Genomic DNA, 22,283 nt, shown 5'->3' with positions numbered 1-22,283 from the left:
TGACCCGGACAAGGTACAAGCAGTAGTTGACTGGGAGCTGCCAACTACTCGCAAGCAAGTAGAGATTTCTCGGGTTCGCTAATTTCTACCACCATTTCCTCAGAGACTTCGCACAAGTAGCGCTTCCAATTACTAACTTACTCAAAACCAAGGGTAAAGGAGTTGCCGCTACCCAGCCCTCCGCTAAAATAGAATGGACCCCGGACTGTCAGGTAGCCTTTGAGACTTTGAAACGTTTGTTCACAACTGAACGGATACTTAAGCATCCAGACTGTGACCACCCTTTCATTGTTCAGGTAGATGTTTCTGAAGTAGCCATGGGAGGGGCCCTCATGCAAGAGGGGGAAGGTGGCCAGTTATACCCATGTGCCTATTTCTCAAAGAAATCTTCCCAGTCTCAGCTCAACTGGCCCATTTGGGAAAAAGAGGCGGCAGAAGTGAAACACGCCTTAATAATCTGGAGACACTTCCTAGAAGGTGCTGAGACTCCCTTCCAGGTTTGGACAGATCACAAGAACCTGGAGGGTTTAACTGGGACTCACAAACTCACCACAAAACAAATCAGATGGGCGGACTTCTTTTCTCGCGTTCGTTTTGTAATCAAACACATTCCGGGCAAAAGAAACCTCTTAGCTGATGCTCTTTCTAGACTTCCTCAATACCCTGTTAAGATGGAACGACCCGAGTCCCTGTTTACTCCAGAGCAGAGGTATCCTCCCCACCTTAGCAGTCCTCACGCGCGCCCAGGCGCGGCAAGCCCAGGCCGGGAGCGACTCCCCGCAACCCACTAAGGGAGTTGTCCCTCTAGTCCTCCGCAGCCGCCCGAGGATGCTAGCAGTGACTCTCCAACCCAACCCCAAGCGGGGGGTGACCCTGTCATTCCAGCAGGACTGCCCCAGTCTTTCCGTGACACTTTGATACGTGAGTGCCTAACCGAGAGGAATAACAATGTACTGCCTTCAGTTCTTGAGCAGCGGGGAGAAATATGGGTCAAAGACTAAATTGTACGTGCCTAAAACTTTGCGAACAGAGGTGTTAGAACTAGCTCATGGAGCAAAAACCTCTGGACACTTTGGGTTTGTAAAGACTACATTTGCTCCGTCATCAATTCTGGTGGGCGGGTATGCATTCTGATCTGGACTCCTTCATCCGCAGCTGTCCAGTATGCACCACTGCAAAACGTCTGACAAGCAAGCCCATCGGGCTACTAAAACCGTTAGAAGTGCCTCAAGGGCCATGGGAGGTAATTGCCATGGATTTCATGACTGATTTACCATTAAGTCGAGGGAAAACTGTCCTGTGGGTGGTTATGGACCTTTTTTCCAAACAGGTGCATTTAATCCCTTGGGAAGGCATGCCCACCGCTCAAAGACTGGCTCACTTATTTGTGACACATATATTCAAATATCATTCCTTCCTGTGCAAGATAATCTCAGACCGCGGCTCTATATTTATAGCCAAGTTCTGGAAAGCTTTCCTCAAACTGGTACGAGTTGAACAAGGTCTGTCAAGTGCCTTCCACCCCCAAACAGATGGACAGACGGAAAGAGTGAATGCTGTACTAGAATGTTATCTCCGATGTTATGTGAATTATCATCAAGATGACTGGGTTGATCTATTGCCTTTTGCAGAGTATGCATATGATAATTCTGTTCATCAATCCACAGGCTTCAACCCCTTCCGCATTGTGTATGGCAAGGAGTTTGGCCCCGTCGGGCAGGTGGATGTGTCAGGGGAGGGTGTGTGTGTGGAGATGTCAGACTGGATTCAAACCATCTAGTCTACGTGGCCTTGGTTAACTGAAAACTTAGAACGGGCCAAAAGAAAATATAAAGCTCAAGCAGACAAGCATCGGTCCCCAGGCTGGACGCTCAGGGTGGTATATGATCTGGTATATGTCTCCACCAAAAATCTATGTTCTCTGCGACCCTCCAAAAAACTGAGTGAAAAATACATTGGTCCTTTTCCTATCACCCGAGTTATTAATGAAGTCACAATGGAGCTGCAACTCCCCAAGTTGAAAAGGGTCCATCCAGTTTTTCATGTCAGTTTATTAGAACAGTATTAGAACAGTGGCATCCAGAAGCCTCCAGAGGTTCCCGAAATGGTGGGGAGGGGAGTAGTACTGTGTGGTTTCCAAGATCCTTGATTCCCGCATTCATAAGGGGGGCTTGGAATACCTAGTCCATTGGAAACATTTCAGTCCCGCCCATGACGAATGGGTTAAACATCGTCACATCTCCGCCCCTCGCCTGCTGCGTCAATTCCATGCTAAGTATCCAGATAAACCCGCCCCATCGGCTGAGGTGGGGAGGGGGGAGCCCTGGGGCGGGCAGAATGTGAGCTCCAGGCTGAGAGCGCAGATGGAGTCAAGGTCAAGTAGCTCAGAGGTTTGTTATGACGGCCTGCGCCCCAGCGCAATAACTGTAATCTATCATGGGAACCAGGCTCAGCCTGGTATCCAACGGTGCCTTTCTGATGTATATGTTTCAACCTGCCCGCTTCCCCTCACTTGACTCCGCGTACCTTTTCCTGTAAGTTGCTGCTATACACCTTATGTTTCCCAAATAAACTGCTTCTTAGACGACTCTGTCTGGATGTTCTGTAGTTTGGGATTTGACAGGTGGACTCAGACCTTACAATCCTTCTGCCCACATTATACCCCCTTTCCCTCCCATCCATAGTCCCTGCAGTGTCTCCCCTTTCCTGAATTCCTTCACTCCCACATACCCTTCTCAATCTGTCCCATCTGCCACTTCCTTCATTCCTTCCTCTTTTCCCTACAGCCAGCACACTCCCCCCCCCCACTTTTGTTCTATTTTTCTTCCTTTCCTTCCTCCTTCTCCACCTTCACTCTCATCAACCTTGTCTTTCCTGCCTGGTCATTCCTTCTTTCACCTCACTATACTCCAGTTTCAAAATGATACTGCGAAGGCCATTTTGGATTACTTAGACAACAGCAGTTGCAAAAATGGTTGCAAAGATTTCGAGGCAGATGTGAAGCTACTCGAACCTTCAGTTCCCTCCGCAGATTTTCGATGGGATTAAGGTCTGGAGACTGGCTAGGCCACTCCAGGACCTTAATGTGCTTCTTCTTGAGCCACTCCTTTGTTGCCTTGGCTGTGTGTTTTAGGTCATTGTCATGCTGGAATACCCATCCTCGATCCATTTTCAATGCCCTGGCTGAGGGAAGGACGTGCTCACCCAAGATTTGACGATACATGGTCCTGTCCATCGTCCCTTCGATGCGGTGAAGGTGTCCTGTCCCCTTAGCAGAAAAACACCCCCAAAGCATGTCTCCCTCCATGTTTGACGGTGGAGATGGTGTTCTTGGGGTCGTAGGCAGCATTCCTCCTCCTCCAAACACGGCGAGTTGAGTTGATGCCAAAGAGCTCGATTTTGGTCTCATCTGACCACAACACTTTCACCCAGTTCTCCTCTGGGTCATTCAGATGTGCAATGGCAAACTGCAGACGGGCCTGTACATGTGCTGTCTTGAGCAAGGGGACCTTGCGGGCTCTGCAAGATCTCAGTCCTTTACGGCGTAGTGTGTTACCAACTGTTTTCATGGTGACTATGGTCCCAGCTGCCCTGAGATCATTGACAAGTTCCCCCCGTGTAGTTCTGGGCTGCTTCATCACCGTTCTCATGATCATTGCAACTCCATGAGATGAGATCTTGCATGGAGCCCCAGACCGAGGGAGATTGACAGTTATTTTGTGTTTCTTCCATTTGCGAATTATTGCACCAACTGTTGTCACCTTCTCACCTTCTCCTGGAGTGGCCTAGCCAGTCTCCAGACCTTAATCCCATCGAAAATCTGCGGAGGGAGCTGAAGGTTCAAGTAGTCTTGTAGCCTAGTCCAGTCTGTAGCCCAGTCTGGCTGGTTGATAGGGGATCAAATCTGGCTGGTTGATAGGGGATCAAATACTTATTTCACTCATTATAATGCACATCAATCTCTGACTTTTGTCTTCTGGGTTTCTGGGGTTTTTCCTGTTGTTATTCTGTTTCTCACAGCTACAATAGACCTACCATTAAAATTATGGACTGGTCATTTCTTCATTAGAGGGCAAACGGGCAAATTTATCAGGGGATCAAATACTTTTTTCCCTCACTGTAGTTAGGTACTGTGCCTTAAGGTGTGGTGCTTTTCTTATAATGCGCTATGTCCCAACCATTCCCAAGAGGTATTAATCAAAAATATTGTATTCACTATCTTATTAACTACCGGTATTTAAGGGTGAGCATTAATTTTGTTGCAGTAGTGCAGTATTGATTTTTTTGAACTCACCTGTACGCTGTGGACAGATTTTTCAGCTTTTATTTAACCATCGTGCATAATGTGTGTGTAAAGTGCAGTCAAGTAGCAGCTTATGGTGACCCCATAGGGTTTTCAAGGCACAGGTGGTTTGCCATTGCCTTCCTCTGCAAAGTGTTCCTTGGTGTTCTGCCATCCAAGTACCAACCCTGCTTAGCTGTTGAGATCTGATGAGATCAGGCTATACTGTACCATTTCACATCCCCATGCTGCATAATACCTTTTTGTAAATTACACATGGACCTCACACAGTTCAGCTGAGTTTTGGTGACAGTACAAAGTTAATAAGGAACACTTTCCATACACACACACTGATGCAGAAGTTGGCTTTGGATACCTCATCTGCTGAATGCAGATCATGGGTGCACAGAAATTCATTCATAGTCTTGGGGATTTGCAGGGGGGGTTGTGTGAGGGAGACTAGAACTAAATTTATTAACTTATACAAACTAATCACATTCACCTCGAGCTGACTAATTACCCATCTGCACTAGCCCTATGGCTCCTGGCTTCAGTGGTCTGTTGTTGTTGTTTTAATTGTCCTTTACTCATCACACATTTTACTGTGAAACAACATATTACATAATCACTGATGATCATTTTCTTCATGTACTCATATTTTGAAAAGATATGCCATAGGTTACCAGGTTATGATGGCAACAGTGGGCAAAAGCAGCACAAGCATGCACTTGCTTGTACACAACATGACCTATTGTATTTGAGCATGCTGAGATGCAACGCCTATGGCCATCAGACATACCAGTATCTGGCATGAGACAGAGTCAGCGAAGCAAGCTTTAAGGCTAGAGACAGGGGATATATATTTTTTCTCATAGTGCTGAGAGCATTTTGAAAGAAGCTTCATTGTTCCTGGTGTGCTTGCTCATCTTACAGCTTATTTTGATACAGCAGTCTTGCAAAACCTCTTTCACCAGTCAAAGGTGGGACAAAGGCTGTGTGTGTTTTTTTACATCATGAGAGTTCTACAATAAAGCATATGTTATGCAAGGCGAGTTTGACAAGTTTGATTTCTCTTCAGTTTTTGCAGATTGTAATGTGTGTGTTTTTTTAAAAAAAAAATCTGGCTTTTATGTTTTTTACTTATTTTATTTACCCTGGGCCGGTATCCTACCACTCTGCTTTTTCATGGTCTTTTCACGGCTATTGCTCTTTTTGACTCCCGGAAAGATTATTTCCCCAGTTGTGGGACCCACATCAAGGAACGGCCTCACAGCTTGGGGAGGCTAGAGCAAGGAGGGATAAGGAGGTGAAATAGCACTTCCTTCCTGTTCCCAAAGTGCAATGCCATTGAGAGGAGGGGGCATTTTCTCCCCCTTGTCCCTCATTATTTCAACCCCCTGACCCAAACTGCTGTTCCTCTGAATGGATCTTGCAACCCTATGAAGATCTTTTGAGATGCTGGAAAGAGCTGCAGCAAAGAACAAAGAGGAACATGGGAACAACCCGTGTGCCTTCTGCACCCAGATGTCAGGATATTGCCCACCATTTTCAAGAAGCACAAAAAATTAAACCTTATATGTGTAATTATTTTTTTACAGTACAGTTTTTAAATGTAATTATCCCACTATCCATATTTCTAGCTACCTGAAAGGGCGAATAAAGAGGCTTTGGGGCAATCAATGTAAGCAACACAGAGGGGAAATGGGATTAGTTTGCCAAAGAACACAAGCTGGGATCCAGGGAGCAGAACGAATGCAAGAACAAGAGTCCTTCTGGATCAGACTAAATGTCTATCTAATCCAGCACCTTTTTAACAAGATTGGCCAACCAGCTGCTTCTGGAGGCCCATGAGCAGGTCTCAAAGGCAACCGACTGCCCGAGTGATGCTTATTAAGAGGCTACTCTGGAGACAGAGTTACCATGGCTAACAGGTGCCGATAGCCTGATCCTCTCTGAATTTGCCCGGTTGCATATGGGGGTGGGGGGGTTGCCTTTCCCTTACACCTCATAGAGCACCATTCGGTAGTATCTTCCAAGTTGGAGGAGCACTTTTCAGAGGGCACCACTTGAAAGGGAAGTTAAAGCCTACAGAACACTCTGCTCAATACTGTAGCTCTTAGCCATATTCTGCAGGGAGGTTTATTGACTTTTTCCTGCCATTTTAATTAAGACTTGGTTGTCTGTTCAGTCATAAAGGGAAAATGTTCAGATATCTTGTACAACTAGTTCTGTGAAGAAGAATAAGTTTTCCAAAAATTGAGATACACAGACCTTTTATATTAATCTGTATTAATCTAAAGGCAATGTTACATTACATCACAGATACAGCAATTGAAACAAGAAATTTTGTTCAATATGAAGATCCTTTGGGGCCACTAAAGAGAACTGCAAACATAACAATGAAACAGGAGGATATTGAACTCTTCCTTAAAATGCCTTTCTAATTATGAGAGCAGCTTAGGGAACATGCTGTAAACATTCTTTACTGCAACACTCTAGGTATGGCCCTTTCCCACAGGCAAAGGCAGACTTAATAGAATGAACAACCTGTCAATTTGTAGACAAAGGTTCAAGTTGATTCTGTTAATTCTTGTATATTCTCTATGGACAAAACTGCTTCAGTGGTATTTCCACGCATGACAAGGGAAGCCCAATTCTATGAATGTTTTCTTAGAAGCCCCAAAAATCAGTGGGACTTACCTCCCCATTAAGTCCCAAGTATCTAGTGACTGTTGCAATTTTGCGGTGCATAAAATAATGAAGAACATAGCACTGGGCATCGAATTTAACTTCCTGATAACTTGTTCTGCTAAAAAAGAAAACTCCTTCTGATTGTGAATGTGTGAAAACAATGCCTGCTAAAATCTAAGAAACCAGAGATGTTGCTGAATAAGGTTTCCAGTGATCAGAGCATTCCCATTGCTAGTGGAATAAATTATGCAAATCAATAACACTGCAAAATGGACTACACAAAGCAAGATGTGATGTAAATTTGATCACTTTCCATATTTTGTATAGAATTCTATTCTCCTTTTGTGAAGAAATATGATTGTATTGGGTGTAGAATGGGGGGAGGTAGTGTGACATATTTGTAGTGCTGCAATAGGGCTGAATTGTATGTAAACAAAATTCTTGGATTTTTAAAAAAATAAGGTATACTGTCTTATAGGAAATTCAGTGCATGTGCTTCTCTTGCCACAAATACACAAATCAGACTGCTGTGGCACATGGCAATTTCCTGATCCACGCATACTAGTAGCAAAACAAAAGACTCACACCATACTTCATAAGAGACAGTGGAAGTGGGCTTTTTTCTTCAGCGCTAGATATGCAGGTGAATCATGCCAAAGTGAATCAATAAATTCAATCAATTAGTTGATTACTCTGCCAACAATGAATCAATATATACCAACAATTCAGTCAACTAATCAATAATTCCAATTAAACAAATTTCCACAATTGATTCAAGCAACCAGCTTCTGAAAAATCTCACATTTGCTTGTAAAAGGGAGAAAAACTGTCAATAATACCACATAATAAATGCCCCTAAAAGGCTTATAATTGTCTTAAATGAATATTTTGTCATATGCTTACTTTTACATCTTAGATCCAGGAATTCCCATGATCCATGACGGGTACAGTGAGAAAGGGTTTTCGGGCTTGTGGCATAGAAACCTTTGCTGCATTTGTACTCCACAACACTACCCAGCTGAGAGGTCTTATCCCATTTCATTTCAGAGTCAGGTATTAAAGGAGGGCGTCCACAATCTAGTTCAAAACAAGATTTAAAAACTTTGTTCAAAAATACATTTGTTGGCATCAGATTGTATAACATTTCATAGGAATGGATTCTCATACTGTGGTCCACAGCAAGTGGTCCTTCATTAGTCGTGGCCCTCTAATGCCTGTGAGATTATGTTCCCCAATATTAGGATGCTAGACATTCAAACAGTTAGCAGTAATCTAGACTATCATGCATGCTACTGTTTTGAAAAATGCATTCATGAGTAGAGTTGCCAGTCATGGCATGGCAACCAGCAGGAAATGGGGGGATGCAGGTATTTACTGCGAAGAAGGGAGATCCTTTGTCACCACACGATGTCACTTCCAGCACAGCCCAGAACTGCCAGCATCACACTGGTGCGACGTTCTAGCACTCATTGTGGGTGACTGCTAGAGCATTTCCCTGGTGTGAACATTGTCAACATTGTGGACTAGCGTCGATCACCGTGCACATATAACTTCTGGAATGGAATGCTTGTGATTTATACTGTTTGCTCCATAACAATTGTAACCTGCCTTTCCCTCCAGCTGGAGTCTCAATGCAGCAAACACCACCCACAATAAAAATCTTACATATAACCATAAATATTATGTAACTGTATGCTGTGTGTGTGTGTAAAGTGCCATCAAGTCGCAGCTGACTTATGGCGACCCCTTTTGGGGGTTTTCATGGCAAGAGACGAACAGAGGTGGTTTGCCAGTGCCTTCCTCTGCACAGCAACCCTGGTATTCCTTGGTGGTCTCCCATCCAAATACTAACCAGGGCTGACCCTGCTTAGCTTCTGAGATCTGACGAGATCAGGCTAGCCTGGGCCATCCAGGTCAGGGCAACTGTAAGCTATACATTGTTATAAATGTTAACTGCAGGATGAGAATTTCAGATCATTAATTTGCAGGGGTTAACTGGAATCAATGAGGGGAAATTTTAACCCATTAAACTGAAACATTTGTTTATTTTTAAGTCATTCTGACTGTGCTATACTGCAATACAGCCATTTAAATACACTGAAAATATTTGTTCTGAGCACGAGTGATAGTTTCTGTTTATTAATTCTAAGCTATCTCAAAATTGCACTTGACATTTAGATTTTGATACTATTTTGAGATTTTAATTAATCAACTTGATTAAAAAGAGGGCGATTAATCAACTGTACAATTCTTTCACTAATGGACAGCCGTATGAAAATGAGCCAGATAAAAAGTACAACAACTAGAATCAACAAAATCTTGATATTTCTATAAACTATAGTTCTGTGTTGGGTAAACTGTGTTGACTTATGTAGGCCATACAGCCATGTAACATCAATGCATATAAGCATATAAGGCTGGAGAAATGGGCTAGAACTAATAAAATGCACTTCAACAAAGACAAATGTAAAGTTCTGCATTTGGGTAGGAAAAATCAAATGCATAATAATACGATGGGGGAGACTTGTTTGAGCAGTAATGTGTGTGAAAAGGATCTTGGGGTCTTAGTAGACCAAACACTGAACATGACTCAGCAGTGTGATTCTGTGACTAAAAAGGCAAATGCAGTCTTGGGCTGCATCAACAGAAGTATAGTGTCCAGATCACACGAAGTGATGGTATCGCTTTACTCTGCTCTGGTTAGACCTCAACTAGAGTACTGTGTTCAGTTTTGGGCACCACAATTTAAGAAAGATGTAGACAAGCTGGAACGTGTCCAGAGAAGGGCAACAAAGATGGTGAGGGGTCTGGAGACCAAGTCCTATGAGGAAAGGTTGAAGGAGCTGGGTATGTTTAGCCTGAAGAGGAGAAGACTGAGAGGGGATATGATAACCATGTTCAAGTACTTGAAGGGCTGTCATATAGAGGAGGGTGCCGAGTTGTTTTCTGTTGCTCAAGAAAGTCGGACCAGAACCAACGGGTTGAAATTAAATCAGAAGAGTTTCCGTTTAGACGTTAGGAAGAATTTTCTAACAGTTAGAGCAGTTCCTCAGTGGAACAGGCTTCCTCGGGAGGTGGTAAGCTCTCCTTTCCTGGAGGTTTTTAAGAAGAGGCTAGATGGCCATCTGTCAGCAATGCTGATTCTGTGACCTTAGGCAGATGATGAGAGGGAGGGCATCTTGGCCATCTTCTGGTCACTAGGGGTGTGGAGGGGGGAGGTAGTTGTGAATTTCCTGCATTGTGCAGGGGGTTGGACTTGATGGCCCTGGTGGTCCCTTCCAACTATGATTCTAAGTAATTTTAAGAGTGGTGGTTAAGAGCGGTAGTTTGGAGCAGTAGACTCTGATCTGGAGAGCTGGGTTTGATTCCCCACTCCTACACACGAAGCCAGCTGGGTGTCCTTGGGCAAGTCACAGCTGTTAGAGCTCTCTCAGCCCCACCTACCTCCCAGGGTGTCTGTTGTGGGGAGGGGAGCGGAGCCTTGGCTAACCTGTGAGGGCTCCTTCTTCTCTGAGGGAAGAGGACATCTTACGAGCGGGTGTTTCCGTTCCTATGCTCAGGGATAGGCAGGATCTCAAATTTTTTCAAATTCCTGTCCTGTGCCGGAAACGCCCTCCCAGTTCGAGGACTTCCAGAGTAGAATAAAGGGACAGAAAGCACATATAACATATAGCATGCAGTACAACGAACAAGCGTTAAAAACAACGCTGACAAGAACTGATTAACGATTGCATAACCAGAATCAACATATACAACGTGAAATGTTAAAATTTAGGAAAGAACATCAGGGAAGGAGTGAATGGCTGCAGTGGCGAGATTCGTATTACACTTCTCTTTGGTGCTTGACCGGCGTTCTGTCTTCGCCCTGGGCGGGCAAGATGTCCTCTTCCCTCAGAGAAGAAGGAGCCCTCACAGGTAAGCCAAGGCTCCGTTCTCTTCTCTGAGGATCAGAGGACATCTTACGAGCGGGATTTTCAAGAGCTGTTACTTCTGGGTGGGGTCAAGCATCATTCGCCAGCTGCTGTAGGACTCTTCTTCCAAATGACGGGTCTGCAGATGCATAAGCATTGATTCTGTAGTGTCTCACGAAGAAGGACGGGCTCGTCCACGTGGCCGCCTTGCAGATTTCCTCCACCGAAGCTTGCGTGTCAAAGGCTGCAGAGGTTGCCACACTACGTACTGAGTGTGCTGTTATTCCCTGCGGGCAGGGAACGCGAGCGTGTTGATAGCAAAGTTGTATGCATTGCTTGATGCACTTGTTCACTGAAGGGTTTGACATCTTGAGACCCTTATTCGGGGGTGAGATGGATATGAAGAGAGCCTCCGAGCGCCTGAAGGGTTTTGTGCGTTTCAGATAAATTTGGAGTGCTCTTCTGACATCCAAGGTGTGCCAATTTTTCTCTTTTGGATGTTGTGGATTTAGACAAAAAGAAGGTGGTACCAACTCTTGTTGTTTGTGAAAGTCTGTATTCACTTTTGGTATGAAGGTTGGGTCCGGCTGAAGGACAACTTTGTCTGCGTGGAATATGCAAAGACTGTCTCTAGATGAAAGTGCCCATAATTCCGAAATCCTTCTGGCTGAAGTCACTGCAACCAGAAAAAGAACCTTCATGCGCAGGATGGAAAGTGGCACCTCTTTTAATGGTTCAAAGGGTGTCTTTGTCAAGGCCTTCAATACCACATTTAGACGCCATGTAGGAAATCTATGCAGTGTCAGAGGAGACAGGTAAGTGACTCCCTTTACAAAGGTAGTGATGTGGGGATGTTGAGTAGTGACATATCCATCAAGATGGGTAATCATGGTGGCTATAGCTGCCACTTGCCTACGCAGAGTGGATGCCTTTAAGCGCAGGTGTAAACCATCCTGTAGAAAGTTTAGGAGGCTCACCGTTGAGATGGTCAGAGGGTCCAGATGTTTCCTGCTACACCAGCGGACGAAGGCCTTCCAAGTAAAATTATAAATGTGTTTGGTCGATAATTTTCTGGCCTCCAACATGGTGGATACCACTTCAGCGGAGTAACCTAAGCTCAGCATCCGTTGCCTTTCAAGTCCCAGGCGGTCAGTTTTAGCCATGTCGGGGCCGGATGCAGGATGGGTCCTTGGTGGAGAAGGTCCTCTGTCACTGGTAGTTCCCATGGTTGTTGGGTGGACAGTTCCTGTAACGCAGGGAACCAAGGGCGCATGGGCCAGTGAGGTGCGATCAACACGACGTGAGCCATTTCCTTCCGAATTTTCCTGAGAACTTTGGGCAATATCGGGAGAGGTGGAAAGGCATAAAGCTTCTCCTTTGGCCTAGGGGTTTCTAGGGCATCTACCCCTTCCACCTCGGGGTGCATGAACCTCGAGAAAAAACTTCTTAGCTGTCGGTTTTGTGATGTGGCGAAGAGGTCCACTGTCGGACGTCTGAATCTCACGTAGACGAGATAAAAGACATCCCTGCTCAGGGTCCACTCTCCTTCGTCCACCTGCTGTCTGCTCAGCCAGTCTGCTTGTAAGTTTAGAACACCCTTGATGTGTTCTGCCCTTATGGAGGCAAGGTGATCTTCCGCCCATGTGAGAATGAGTAGGGATTCCAAGTGGAGGGAGGAGGAACGAGACCCTCCTTGTCTGTTTTAGGTGAGCTTTGGCAGAGACATTGTCCGTTCTCACCAAAATATGCTGTCCCTCGACTAGTGGTTGGAAATGGAGGAGGGCTCTGTGAATGGACTGTTAATGTGCAGGCGGGTTTCTGACTGAGTCCACTGACCCTGGGCAATGTGATGCTGGAGGGTTGCCTCCCATCCCTCTAGGCTCGCATCTGTGAACAATTGAATCGGCGAGTCCATGATGTACGGGAGACCTTTGGAGAGGTTGGCCTTCCTGGTCCACCACTGAAGGCTGTCCCTGACTTGTGCCGTGAGAGTAAAGCGTGGATTCTTTTTCTGAATTATTTGCATTTGGTAAGGTTTCAAGAACCATCGAAGGGCCCTCATGTGCAACCCTGTCCACGGAACTAGGCCTATGCAAGCCACCATGAGACCCTGGAGCCTGACTAGGGACGAAAGACCTGTCGATTTCGAAGATTTGGTGGCTCTGGTCAAGGTCTGTAAAGCGACGATCTTGTCTCATGGAAGAAACATTTTGTTCTGCACCGTGTCTATGATGGCTCCCAGATGATGAATCGACTGGGTAGGTGAGGTGACATGTTTACAATAAAGCCGTGTTGAGACAAGGTTTGAATGACTTTCTCTGTGTGCTGTCGCGCTATCAGTTCCGACGGGGCACTCACTAGGATGCCGTCCAGATAGGGGAAGATGTGAATCCCCTGTTCTCTCAAGATCGCCACAAGGTTGACCAGGACCTTGGAGAAGACTCTCAGAGCTGAGGTAAGTCCGAAAGGTAAGGCACGGAACTGTAGATGTAGGTGCCCATGAGTGAATCGAAGGTACTTGCGATGGGACGGGTGTATCATGATGTGCAGATACGCTTCTGTCAGGTCTATAGATGTTAAGTACGCTTGTGGACGAAGTGCTTCCACTATGGACTGGAGTGTTTCCATTCTGAAGTGTTTCTTGTGGACAAAGTGGTTGAGAAATTTCAGATCCAGAATGGCCCTCCAGTCTCCGTTTCGTTTTGGCACCGCAAAGAAGAAAGAGTAGACCCCGGTGCGCCGTTCTAAGTCTGGAATGCATTCTATGGCTTGAATATCCAGCAGGTGTTGAACTGCTCTTTGCGTTCGAAGTGCCTTCTCTTGATTGCGAGAGACCGGGGAGACTAAATAACGATTTGGGGGGAAATTTTGAAATTCTATTTTTAACCCTGACAAATGAGTTTACGGGTCCAGTTGTCTGTTGTTGAGGAGGCCCAGACTGCTGCGAAGAACTGTAACCTCCCCCCCACTGGGGCCGGGCTGGAGTCATTGCTTACTCTGTTTGTCCCCAAATCTTGTTGATTTGTCTGCTCCCTGACCACTGAACTGGGAGCCCTTGCCAAATCTGGATCCCCGTCTAAAGGATCCCCGTCCAGAGTTCCAAGAAGTTCTCCTTCCATCTGACCTAGGACTCGCCATGAAGTGGGATGTTCTAAAGGGACGAAAGGAATACGAGAAGGATGGTTTCCCATCCTTCTTGATGTACTTGGGCAAGGCTTTCTTTTTGTCCTTGGTTTCCACAAGGATGTCATAAAGTTTTGGGCCGAACAAGCGACCATCTTCAAATGGATACCCAAGGAGTATGGCCTTTGAACCGCAGTCAGCCGACCAGGATCTGATCCAAGCGGCCCTCCTGACAGCGGAGGATGACAGCGCCAAGGACCTAGCTGTGAATGACAAGGAATCCAGTGTAGCACCTGCCATGAAGTTAGAAGCCTTTAAAAGGCGCTTAAGTCCATCTAAAATTCTTTTATTATCTGGTGGAAGTAATTCAATAATTTTTCTAATCCACATGATGCTGGCTCTTGCCACTAGAGCAGCCGTGGCTGATGCCTGGATGGATAAAGTGGCAGCTTCGTGTGCCTTTTTGGCAGCGTAATCAATCAAGGGTATCTTTTATACTGTCTGCTCCATCCTCTGAAATTAAACCCGAGGACTGGAGGTCTGTCACGGGGGCTTCCACCAATGGCACCTGTAACAGTGTCATGGCTCTAGGCTCCAAGGTGTATAATTTTTTAACAGAGGCTGGTATCTGTTTCTGCCATTCTGATTTTACCAGGTCCTCAAAATATTCTAGAAAGGGAATTGAACATGACTTAGACTGCAGCCTAGTAAAAAAACTCTTTAGAGCCCCTAAATTTCACCTTGCTCTTGATAGCTTCAGTGTCTTCATCCTCGTGAAGATCAAGGGCTGACATAACCTTACACAGAAAAGACTGGTAATCCTCCCCAGCAAACAAATGTGGATGAGGATCCTGGCCTTGCTCCCCCCCTTCTTGCTCCTCTTCGGAGAATTCCCCTTCCTCTCTCTCTTCTTCTTCTCCAGAAGAGAGATTCTGAGAAGTAGCCTTGGTAAGGTGGGGTGGCTGGGCCTTCTTGGCCGCCTTAGTTGGCCAGGCAGTGCTGGGGCCTTGGGCTGCAGGCTCTGATCTTACCGAGCTTCTGGAGGGAGAAGAAGCCCTTGAACTCGAGGGGCCCCTGGAAGACACTTCACCCAGTAGGGCGAATTCCTCGAGCAGAGCCCTGCGCATTAGCTCTAACATCCCTTGTCCGCTTGCTCCCCCCCCCCCCCCGCCGTTAAAAGGGAAAAAGAGGATTGTACTGTACCGGTTCAGACGGCCGTAGTAGAGTCTCCCGTGGAGCCAACATTATGGATTGGTTGATCTCTCTCACACTCGTCACCTTCTAGGGACGGGGAGGTTCGGCAGCCATTTTCTCTGCGTGTGGCTGTTTCATTTTTTCCCTCGGCGTCCTTTAGTTTTCGCTTCTGCCGCGTCGCTGCCGCCGCGAACCCCTGCCGCCGCCGCGCTTTTTCCTCGCTCGCCTCGGCCGCTTTATTTCAGCGAGAAGGCAAGAGCTCCGTGGTCATCACCCAAGAGGAGCTCCTCTCCGGACTGTTCCTCAATTGCTGCCATTTTCCTCCGTGAGGGGAACAAATGGATAGGCACAGGAGGAAAGAGAAGACAGGGGCAGAGACGGAGTGGGAATAAACAGACTAAGGTCACAGACTGACGTACGACCGAATAGGGGCTTTAGGATTAGTAAGAGCAGGAGAACAAAGGATAGAGAAAGGTTTTTGATTCAAAACTTAGCTGCGGAGCGCACTTCGAAGCTGCTTTTCCCTCTGAGGCAGGAATAGAACTGGGAGGGCGTTTCCGGCACAGGACAGGAAGTTGAAAAAATTTGAGATTCTGCCTATCCTGAGCATAGGAATGGAAACACCCGCTCGTAAGATGTCCTCTGATCCTCAGAGAAGAGAAGGTGATTGTAAGCTGGTTTGAGTCTTTCTTAAGTGGCAGAGAAAGTCGTCATATAAAAACCAACTCTTCTTCTTCTTCTTTTTCCATTATCTGAATTGTTCTATTTTTCGAATGTCATCCCTTCCTGTATTTTCATTACCCTTTTGCTCCATTAAAAAAAAAAAAATTATACATTAAAAAAGTACAACAACTGCAAGCCATTAATTCCATGTGGCATCTCAATATCTACCTTCTTAAAATTGCCTCGAGGGAGGGGAGAGGCACTCACCTTTGGAAGATGTGGGCGGCCATTTAGTCATTTCAACCACTCCTGGATCTTTTAATCCACCGTAAGGCCAACTCTCAATAGCTAAAATGGAGGAAGAGAGATTTTACCAGAGTGAAGCAGCATTAGAAGCTATTATAGTTCACAGAAAGTAAATCTATGTAATTACAGGTGGTTAACTGTAAAACAAATTGCGGCTGAACAGGAATAAAAGTTTAAATAAAAAAAAAAAACACTGTGTAAGTCAAATCCCATGAGGAAGCCTAAAGTACTTATCTGGATCATAACCGTCTACAAATTTTCGTGCTTGGTGATGAAAAAGACACATAAGACCTGCTTCACACAGTACAGAAGAAGCCACACAGGACCCTCTGCCACATTCATTTCATTTCTTTTATTTATATCCCATCGTTCTCCAATGGGGACCCAAGGTTGATTCCAACGTTCTCTTCTCCTCCATTTCATCTAAACAACCCTGTGGTGTAGGTTAGGCTAATAGTGTGTGAGTGGTCACTCTGCAAGCTTCCAGGGCAGAGTGGGGATTTGAACCTGGGTCTCCCAGATCCTAGACCGACACTCTTTAACTTCTAAACCACACAGGCTATCATGCCACATGGTACTCTCTTATGCAGCCGCTTTAACCAATGGAGCAAGGCTGACTTTCCCAGCTGGCATCCTCACAAAAAACCCAAGTGATGGGCCATGCCCAAATGGTTGCACTATTTATATTTGCAGCGCAGCCACACAGGGCAACACCAGGTGGCAATGCTTCCCACATACTTCTGTGGGTGCATGCATGAGAGGAAAGGATACTGAATTTGGACAAACTGAAGGCAGCCATCCATTCTGATGGCCAACTTTATTACCCATCACCAGTGGCAAAAAAAGGTGTTCCTTTGATATTCAGTAGTACTAGAGCAGTGGTTCCCAAAGTGGGTGGTACCACCCCCTGGGGGGGTGGGATTACCTAGGGGGGCACTAAGAGGCAAGAGGGCAGCAGGGGGGAGCCAGAGGTGGGCCCCTTTAACTGTGTTGTTCAGATCAAGCTATGGCACCATGCTGGCAAATTTGATGGAAACTATCAGAATTTCCCCCCAGACTTTGAAGAGCTGGTATTACTGGATTCATCAGTTTTGTTGAATAAATTTTGGCTAAAAAGTTTTAATTTGATTTTGAACAGATGTGCAATTAATTGTTACTGTTTTGAAGTTTTATTGTTATTGTCTTCTTTAGGGTGAGTCATGCAAACCCCTATTTTGAATCATGTTTTTTTATAGGATAGGGTAGGGAGCGCTGGGGTTGAGTTTGTGGAACCAGGGGGCGTTTGGTTCCGAAAAGTTTGGGAACCACTGTACTAGAGAGTCTGTATTTGGGAGGTTAAACCACATCTGTGGGAGAGAATTCTCAGTTTACATTCTGTATTAGCATATGGAAATTAAAGTTCATGGGACAGGTTCTTGTCAAGCGCAAAAGCAGGTGAGTAAATTTCAGAAGAGTCCTTTAAAATTCAAGGAGCTGACATGGATACCGAAGTACAAAATAATGGATACCAAGTACAAAATGGAGAAGAGTGTACATACAGGGCTGTGGCTCAGTGGCAGAGCATCTGCTTTGCATGCAGCGTCTCCCAGGTTCAGTCCTCAGTAACTCTAGTTAAAAAGGACTGGGTGTAGTAAAAGTGAGGTGAATAATCTCTACCTGAGATCCTGCCAGTCATAGACAAGACTGACCTTGATAGATCCATGGTCTGACTCAGTATAAGGCAGCCTCCTGTGCTTGTGTGTCTGAGACAGCAATAAGAGAAGACCTGGGGCCCTGCATCAAGGATCTCAAAAGGTATGTACGGAAATCTACATTGGTGTAACAAGAGCCCCCTGCAACTGTATACTCTGTTTCCATACCTGAATAGAAAATGTAACTGAGAACCGGTCCTTAGAATGGATGAGATACCAAACCTCTTGCAGGGGTATAGTTTAACAAATTAACTACTCAGACACCGAGCTCACTTCTAGCCAACATTCAGCATGAACAAGCTTGGCTTGGTGTACTTCCCCCTTCCCTCGTAGCATGGAGAATCCTAGTTAGAAGCTCATTCTGGTTACCCATGACTTATAAATGTTAACAAAATGCACATATTAACAAGAGTTAATCCCTCCCCCAAACTAGGATTCTATGCCAGGGAAACTTCAGGGTTTGGGGGGGTGTAATTTACTCCAGTTAAATTGCGAACCTTCATTCATATATCTGCAATAACAAAAATTAATCTCAGTTCAGGATTTTCCAAGCAAAGAGGAAGGAGCAAAGCGTGCATGCCAGCCCCACAACAATGTATATCCTGTGAAGCCAGCAGAAACAATGGTTTCAGACTAGGAAGACCTCGGTTCATATCCCATCTTGCCCTGAAACCGCAGGTAATAATTCACTATCTCTCAGCCTAATCTACCTCAAAAAATTGTTATGAAGATAAAACAGAGGAGAGCAGAGCCATATGCACTCTCTTGGGGTCTATGGAGAAAGGGAGGGATAAAAATGTGATTGTTTTAAAAATGTGATTTTAAACAAGAACAGATAAACAATTGTATTTTGCAACAAGAAATAATTTTTGGAATATTCAGGAGAGAAACATGATTTATAGGCTATGCTGATTAATAAATAATAAATATTTCAATGGGAGATTTAAAAATAATATATTTACCTTTGCATTCAAAAGTAATGTTTTCCCATTTTTGAGATATTGTACATTGTGAAAAATTACGTTCTCCAACAGACTGTAATCCTTTCTTGCATTTATAGTATACTGTGCTGCCTAAAGCTGTGGTGTTATCCCAGACAATGTCTGTATTTGGAAGCTGCAATGGTTTTCCACAATCTATTTCTAGCGGAAGAGAGAAAGATACCAATGTTAATGGGCAAAGTCACATCACCAGTTTTAATAAGGAGATAAAATAACTCTTGTCAAGTCCCTTCACGTATTCAATTCCTACATTTAAGGCAGCTGCTGCCTTTCAAATATTGAAATTAAAATTTGTTCAGATCCACCAAAAATGATATCAGATAATCTAGATACGATTTATTTCCACAATAACATTCCCCCAGCCCAATAAACCTTCTTTCAATGCAAAAGACTCTTCCACTGATGGAAGAACCTCTTGAATGCAAGAAGGTACTGAACAGAGTGGTAGGAAACAACACAATATGAACATGTATGATTTCTTCCAATACAATAGCTACCCATAAAAAAAATGGAAAATGAGGGAACTGACCTTTAATGTTTTACCATGGAGAGCTAGACAGAGGCATGGTACCACAAATAGCAGGAATGTTTGGGTAGAGCTGAACCTATGAACTACAAGAGAACGTCTGCACTGTGCTACTGCCTGTTCCTGGAATCAATAAACTAGAGGAAAACTACTCCAAGATACCAGAGCCCTTGTTATTGGTTCAGTGTTCTACTTTGGATATGACTTGCAGCACACAGAGTTTAATGTGGCTATATGTCCCTTATTGAAAGGAGGATATAACTCATGGATATAGAAGAATTGGCCCTTTGAGAACACACCGTCTGTATTTTCTTTACCTTTGCACACCAGGTTGGCCCCTTCCCATTGTTCTCTGGAATTACAAACTGAAGTCCAGTTTCCACTTTCAATGCCATACCCTGGCAGACAAGTATATTTGACTTTGTTTCCATAGGTTGTTTTATTGACAACAGCCAAATATGCATTTGGAAAAGAAGGTGGACTCCCACAATCCAAAACTGCAACAAAGGGAAAATGGGGGGGGGGAGACATTGTAAAGGCAAATTCAATTTCTTTTAGAAAAAGGACCCAGTTCACATATCATATGGCAGAAATTCCAGGTTTGATTAAAAGTGCACACTGAAGACAATCCCAGCTGCTTGTACTTCTGATTCATGTTTACAAGCACACATTTACTGTTACATTCACATTTTACCAAATACAATACCATTTTCAAAAGCATATGCAAGAAGCCCAATGCTGAATTTTTTTTAAAAAGAAAGCAGTTTGGCAAGAGTGATTTTGCATTGAGAAATGGAGGGAAAGAAATGTACTCTTTTCCCTGCTTGCTGTTTTTCTAATTAAAACTGTACTCTCCAAGAAGTTTCCCCCTTTCCTTGAATTCAGAAAGTGGACAGATATTTACCTTTAACCCCAGAATAAGGAAAATCAACTTCAGAGTAATTATAAAAGAAACAACAGGAAGGAAAAGGGTTAAGCACCCCTCTATGCCTGCTTCTTCAGTCAAAATTGTTCCTTCCCAAAGTTTTTTAAAGTATATTATTGGCTATCTATGTTGTTCCATATAATGTGCAGTTAAAACCCTAAGATGACTCTTTAAAAAAAATTAGTATAAACCTAAAAAAATGTAATGCAAAATGGTTATAAATGAATGCTTAGACTTGTATTGGGCTCAAAGGTGCATTACTTCAAGTGTGCAATTTCACTCGTCTATAAAATACCAATTTCTATGATGTAAACTAAAGACCTCATGGCTGCCAGGATAGGGTTGCCAGGTCCCTCTTCCCCACCGGCGGGAGGTTTTGTGGGTGGGGCCTGAGGAGGGCAGGGTTTGGGGAGGAACTTCAATGCCATAGAGGCCAATTGCCAAAGCGGCCATTTTCTCCAGGGGAACTGATCTCTATCGGCTGGAGATCAGCTGTAATAGCAGATCTCCAGCTACTACCTGGAGGTTGTTTGCAACCCTATGCCAGGAGGATGCCCTTGCCATTTTAAAGTAATCTAAAAATCCTCTGAGGGTTGTATTTCTATTTGTTGTTGTTATTATCATCATTATAAACTAAACTTAAAATAAAGTTTTTTTAAAAAAATTCTGTGAGAGTTGCACTGCTGCGCTCTTGTCCTCCCTCTTTTCAAGTGCCAAAATAGCCGTGAGCAGTAGTGTGGCCGTTTTGGCACGTGATAAGATGCCGGGGGGGGGGGGATGGGGAGAAACAAGAGTGTCTTAGGCCACTGCACTGCTGGCTCAATCAGGATTGGATCTTTGCAGTTCTTTTAAATCGCAGTGGTGTTCTTGTGGTGGCCACAAGGACACCATCGCATCTAGTTTGGCCCTAAGTCATTCTTGCTTCATGTGGCCAACACTGGTAGCCTAAAAGCTGTTTTGCAGCATGATGCAATAACAATTCATCCCCCAAACCATTTGCTCCATGATTATCCCATTCCATGCTTAAGAGTAATTAAATAAAACGGCATAATTCTCTCACTGCCATACACAAATTGCACGGATTTAAGATTTTAATCTTTCCATCTTTTACATTGCTTTCAAATAACTATACTCTCACATCTGTAAATGTTCTGATCCTTTATAATCTTATATTACAGTGGAGAGTTACGGTTAAATCGCTGGCCACTGACCTCAGGAAATGTTCAACTTTGCATTGTCTGCTTTTATTAGTTACATAAATCAATAAAAAGGAAAAGACCCTATGTTAGAGTCATGGGTTTAAATATTCCTTGAAAGCACAGCTACTACGATTATATATTTCCCCTTTTGACAACTGTTGAAACAGGCATATTATTGAGGGGGGAGAGTGACAGAAACTTGTAAACAGCTTTCAGTTCTTTTTAATGTCATGGACTGTCAATGTGTTAAACCAAAGTACTTCAAGGTTCCCCTCCCTCCCCTGAAAAAAGCAAGGATAAGAAAGCAAAGCACAGTGAACCAGGTTGTGGGAGTAAGCTACATTTTGTCTGAATTTGAGCAGGAACAATGACTTTCATGCTCTCCCTCTGTTGTGAAAAGTTCATAAAACAGTTCTAGCAGCCAATATTTTGCTTTCCAGAAATCAAGCTTATGTTTTTACTAGCAATCAGGAAAAAATGGAATTCCGTTTACATAATGAGTGAACCGCTCAATATGAATCATATTTCAATGTAAACTTAAAATAGCTAGAGGTATTTTCAACAATGTGATAAGCATGGATATGTGAATGAATATCAAATAACAGCACACTATCAGGCTTCACCAATCAGCTTCGTTCCCTCTCAAGGGAAGGTTACTCATGTAACCTCAGTGCAAGTGTTTAAAATGCCATCTTTAAACATCCTGTAAGCTAGAAACATGGCCTTGAAAACCCCACGGGGTTGCCATATTCAGCTCTGACTTGATGGCAC

General features: G+C 44.3%; 1 protein-coding gene across 1 annotated transcript in view; it reads right to left on the bottom strand.

Annotated features, from left to right (window-relative positions):
• The window catches only part of SUSD1 (sushi domain containing 1), an 83,137-nt gene that overhangs the window by 46,726 nt on the left and 14,128 nt on the right, over positions 1-22,283 (bottom strand). The window contains exons 7-10 of the mRNA XM_056848957.1: positions 19,706-19,885; positions 18,824-19,003; positions 16,905-16,910; positions 7,877-8,050 (exon numbers count right to left, since the gene is read on the bottom strand). Coding sequence (XP_056704935.1) covers positions 7,877-8,050; positions 16,905-16,910; positions 18,824-19,003; positions 19,706-19,885 — 540 coding nt within the window. The remainder of the gene's footprint in view (positions 1-7,876; positions 8,051-16,904; positions 16,911-18,823; positions 19,004-19,705; positions 19,886-22,283) is intronic.

Source organism: Euleptes europaea, chromosome 4, assembly GCF_029931775.1.
Source record: "Euleptes europaea isolate rEulEur1 chromosome 4, rEulEur1.hap1, whole genome shotgun sequence".
In the NCBI taxonomy this organism is placed as follows: domain Eukaryota; kingdom Metazoa; phylum Chordata; class Lepidosauria; order Squamata; family Sphaerodactylidae; genus Euleptes; species Euleptes europaea.
This window is presented reverse-complemented; position numbering and strand designations above follow the sequence as displayed.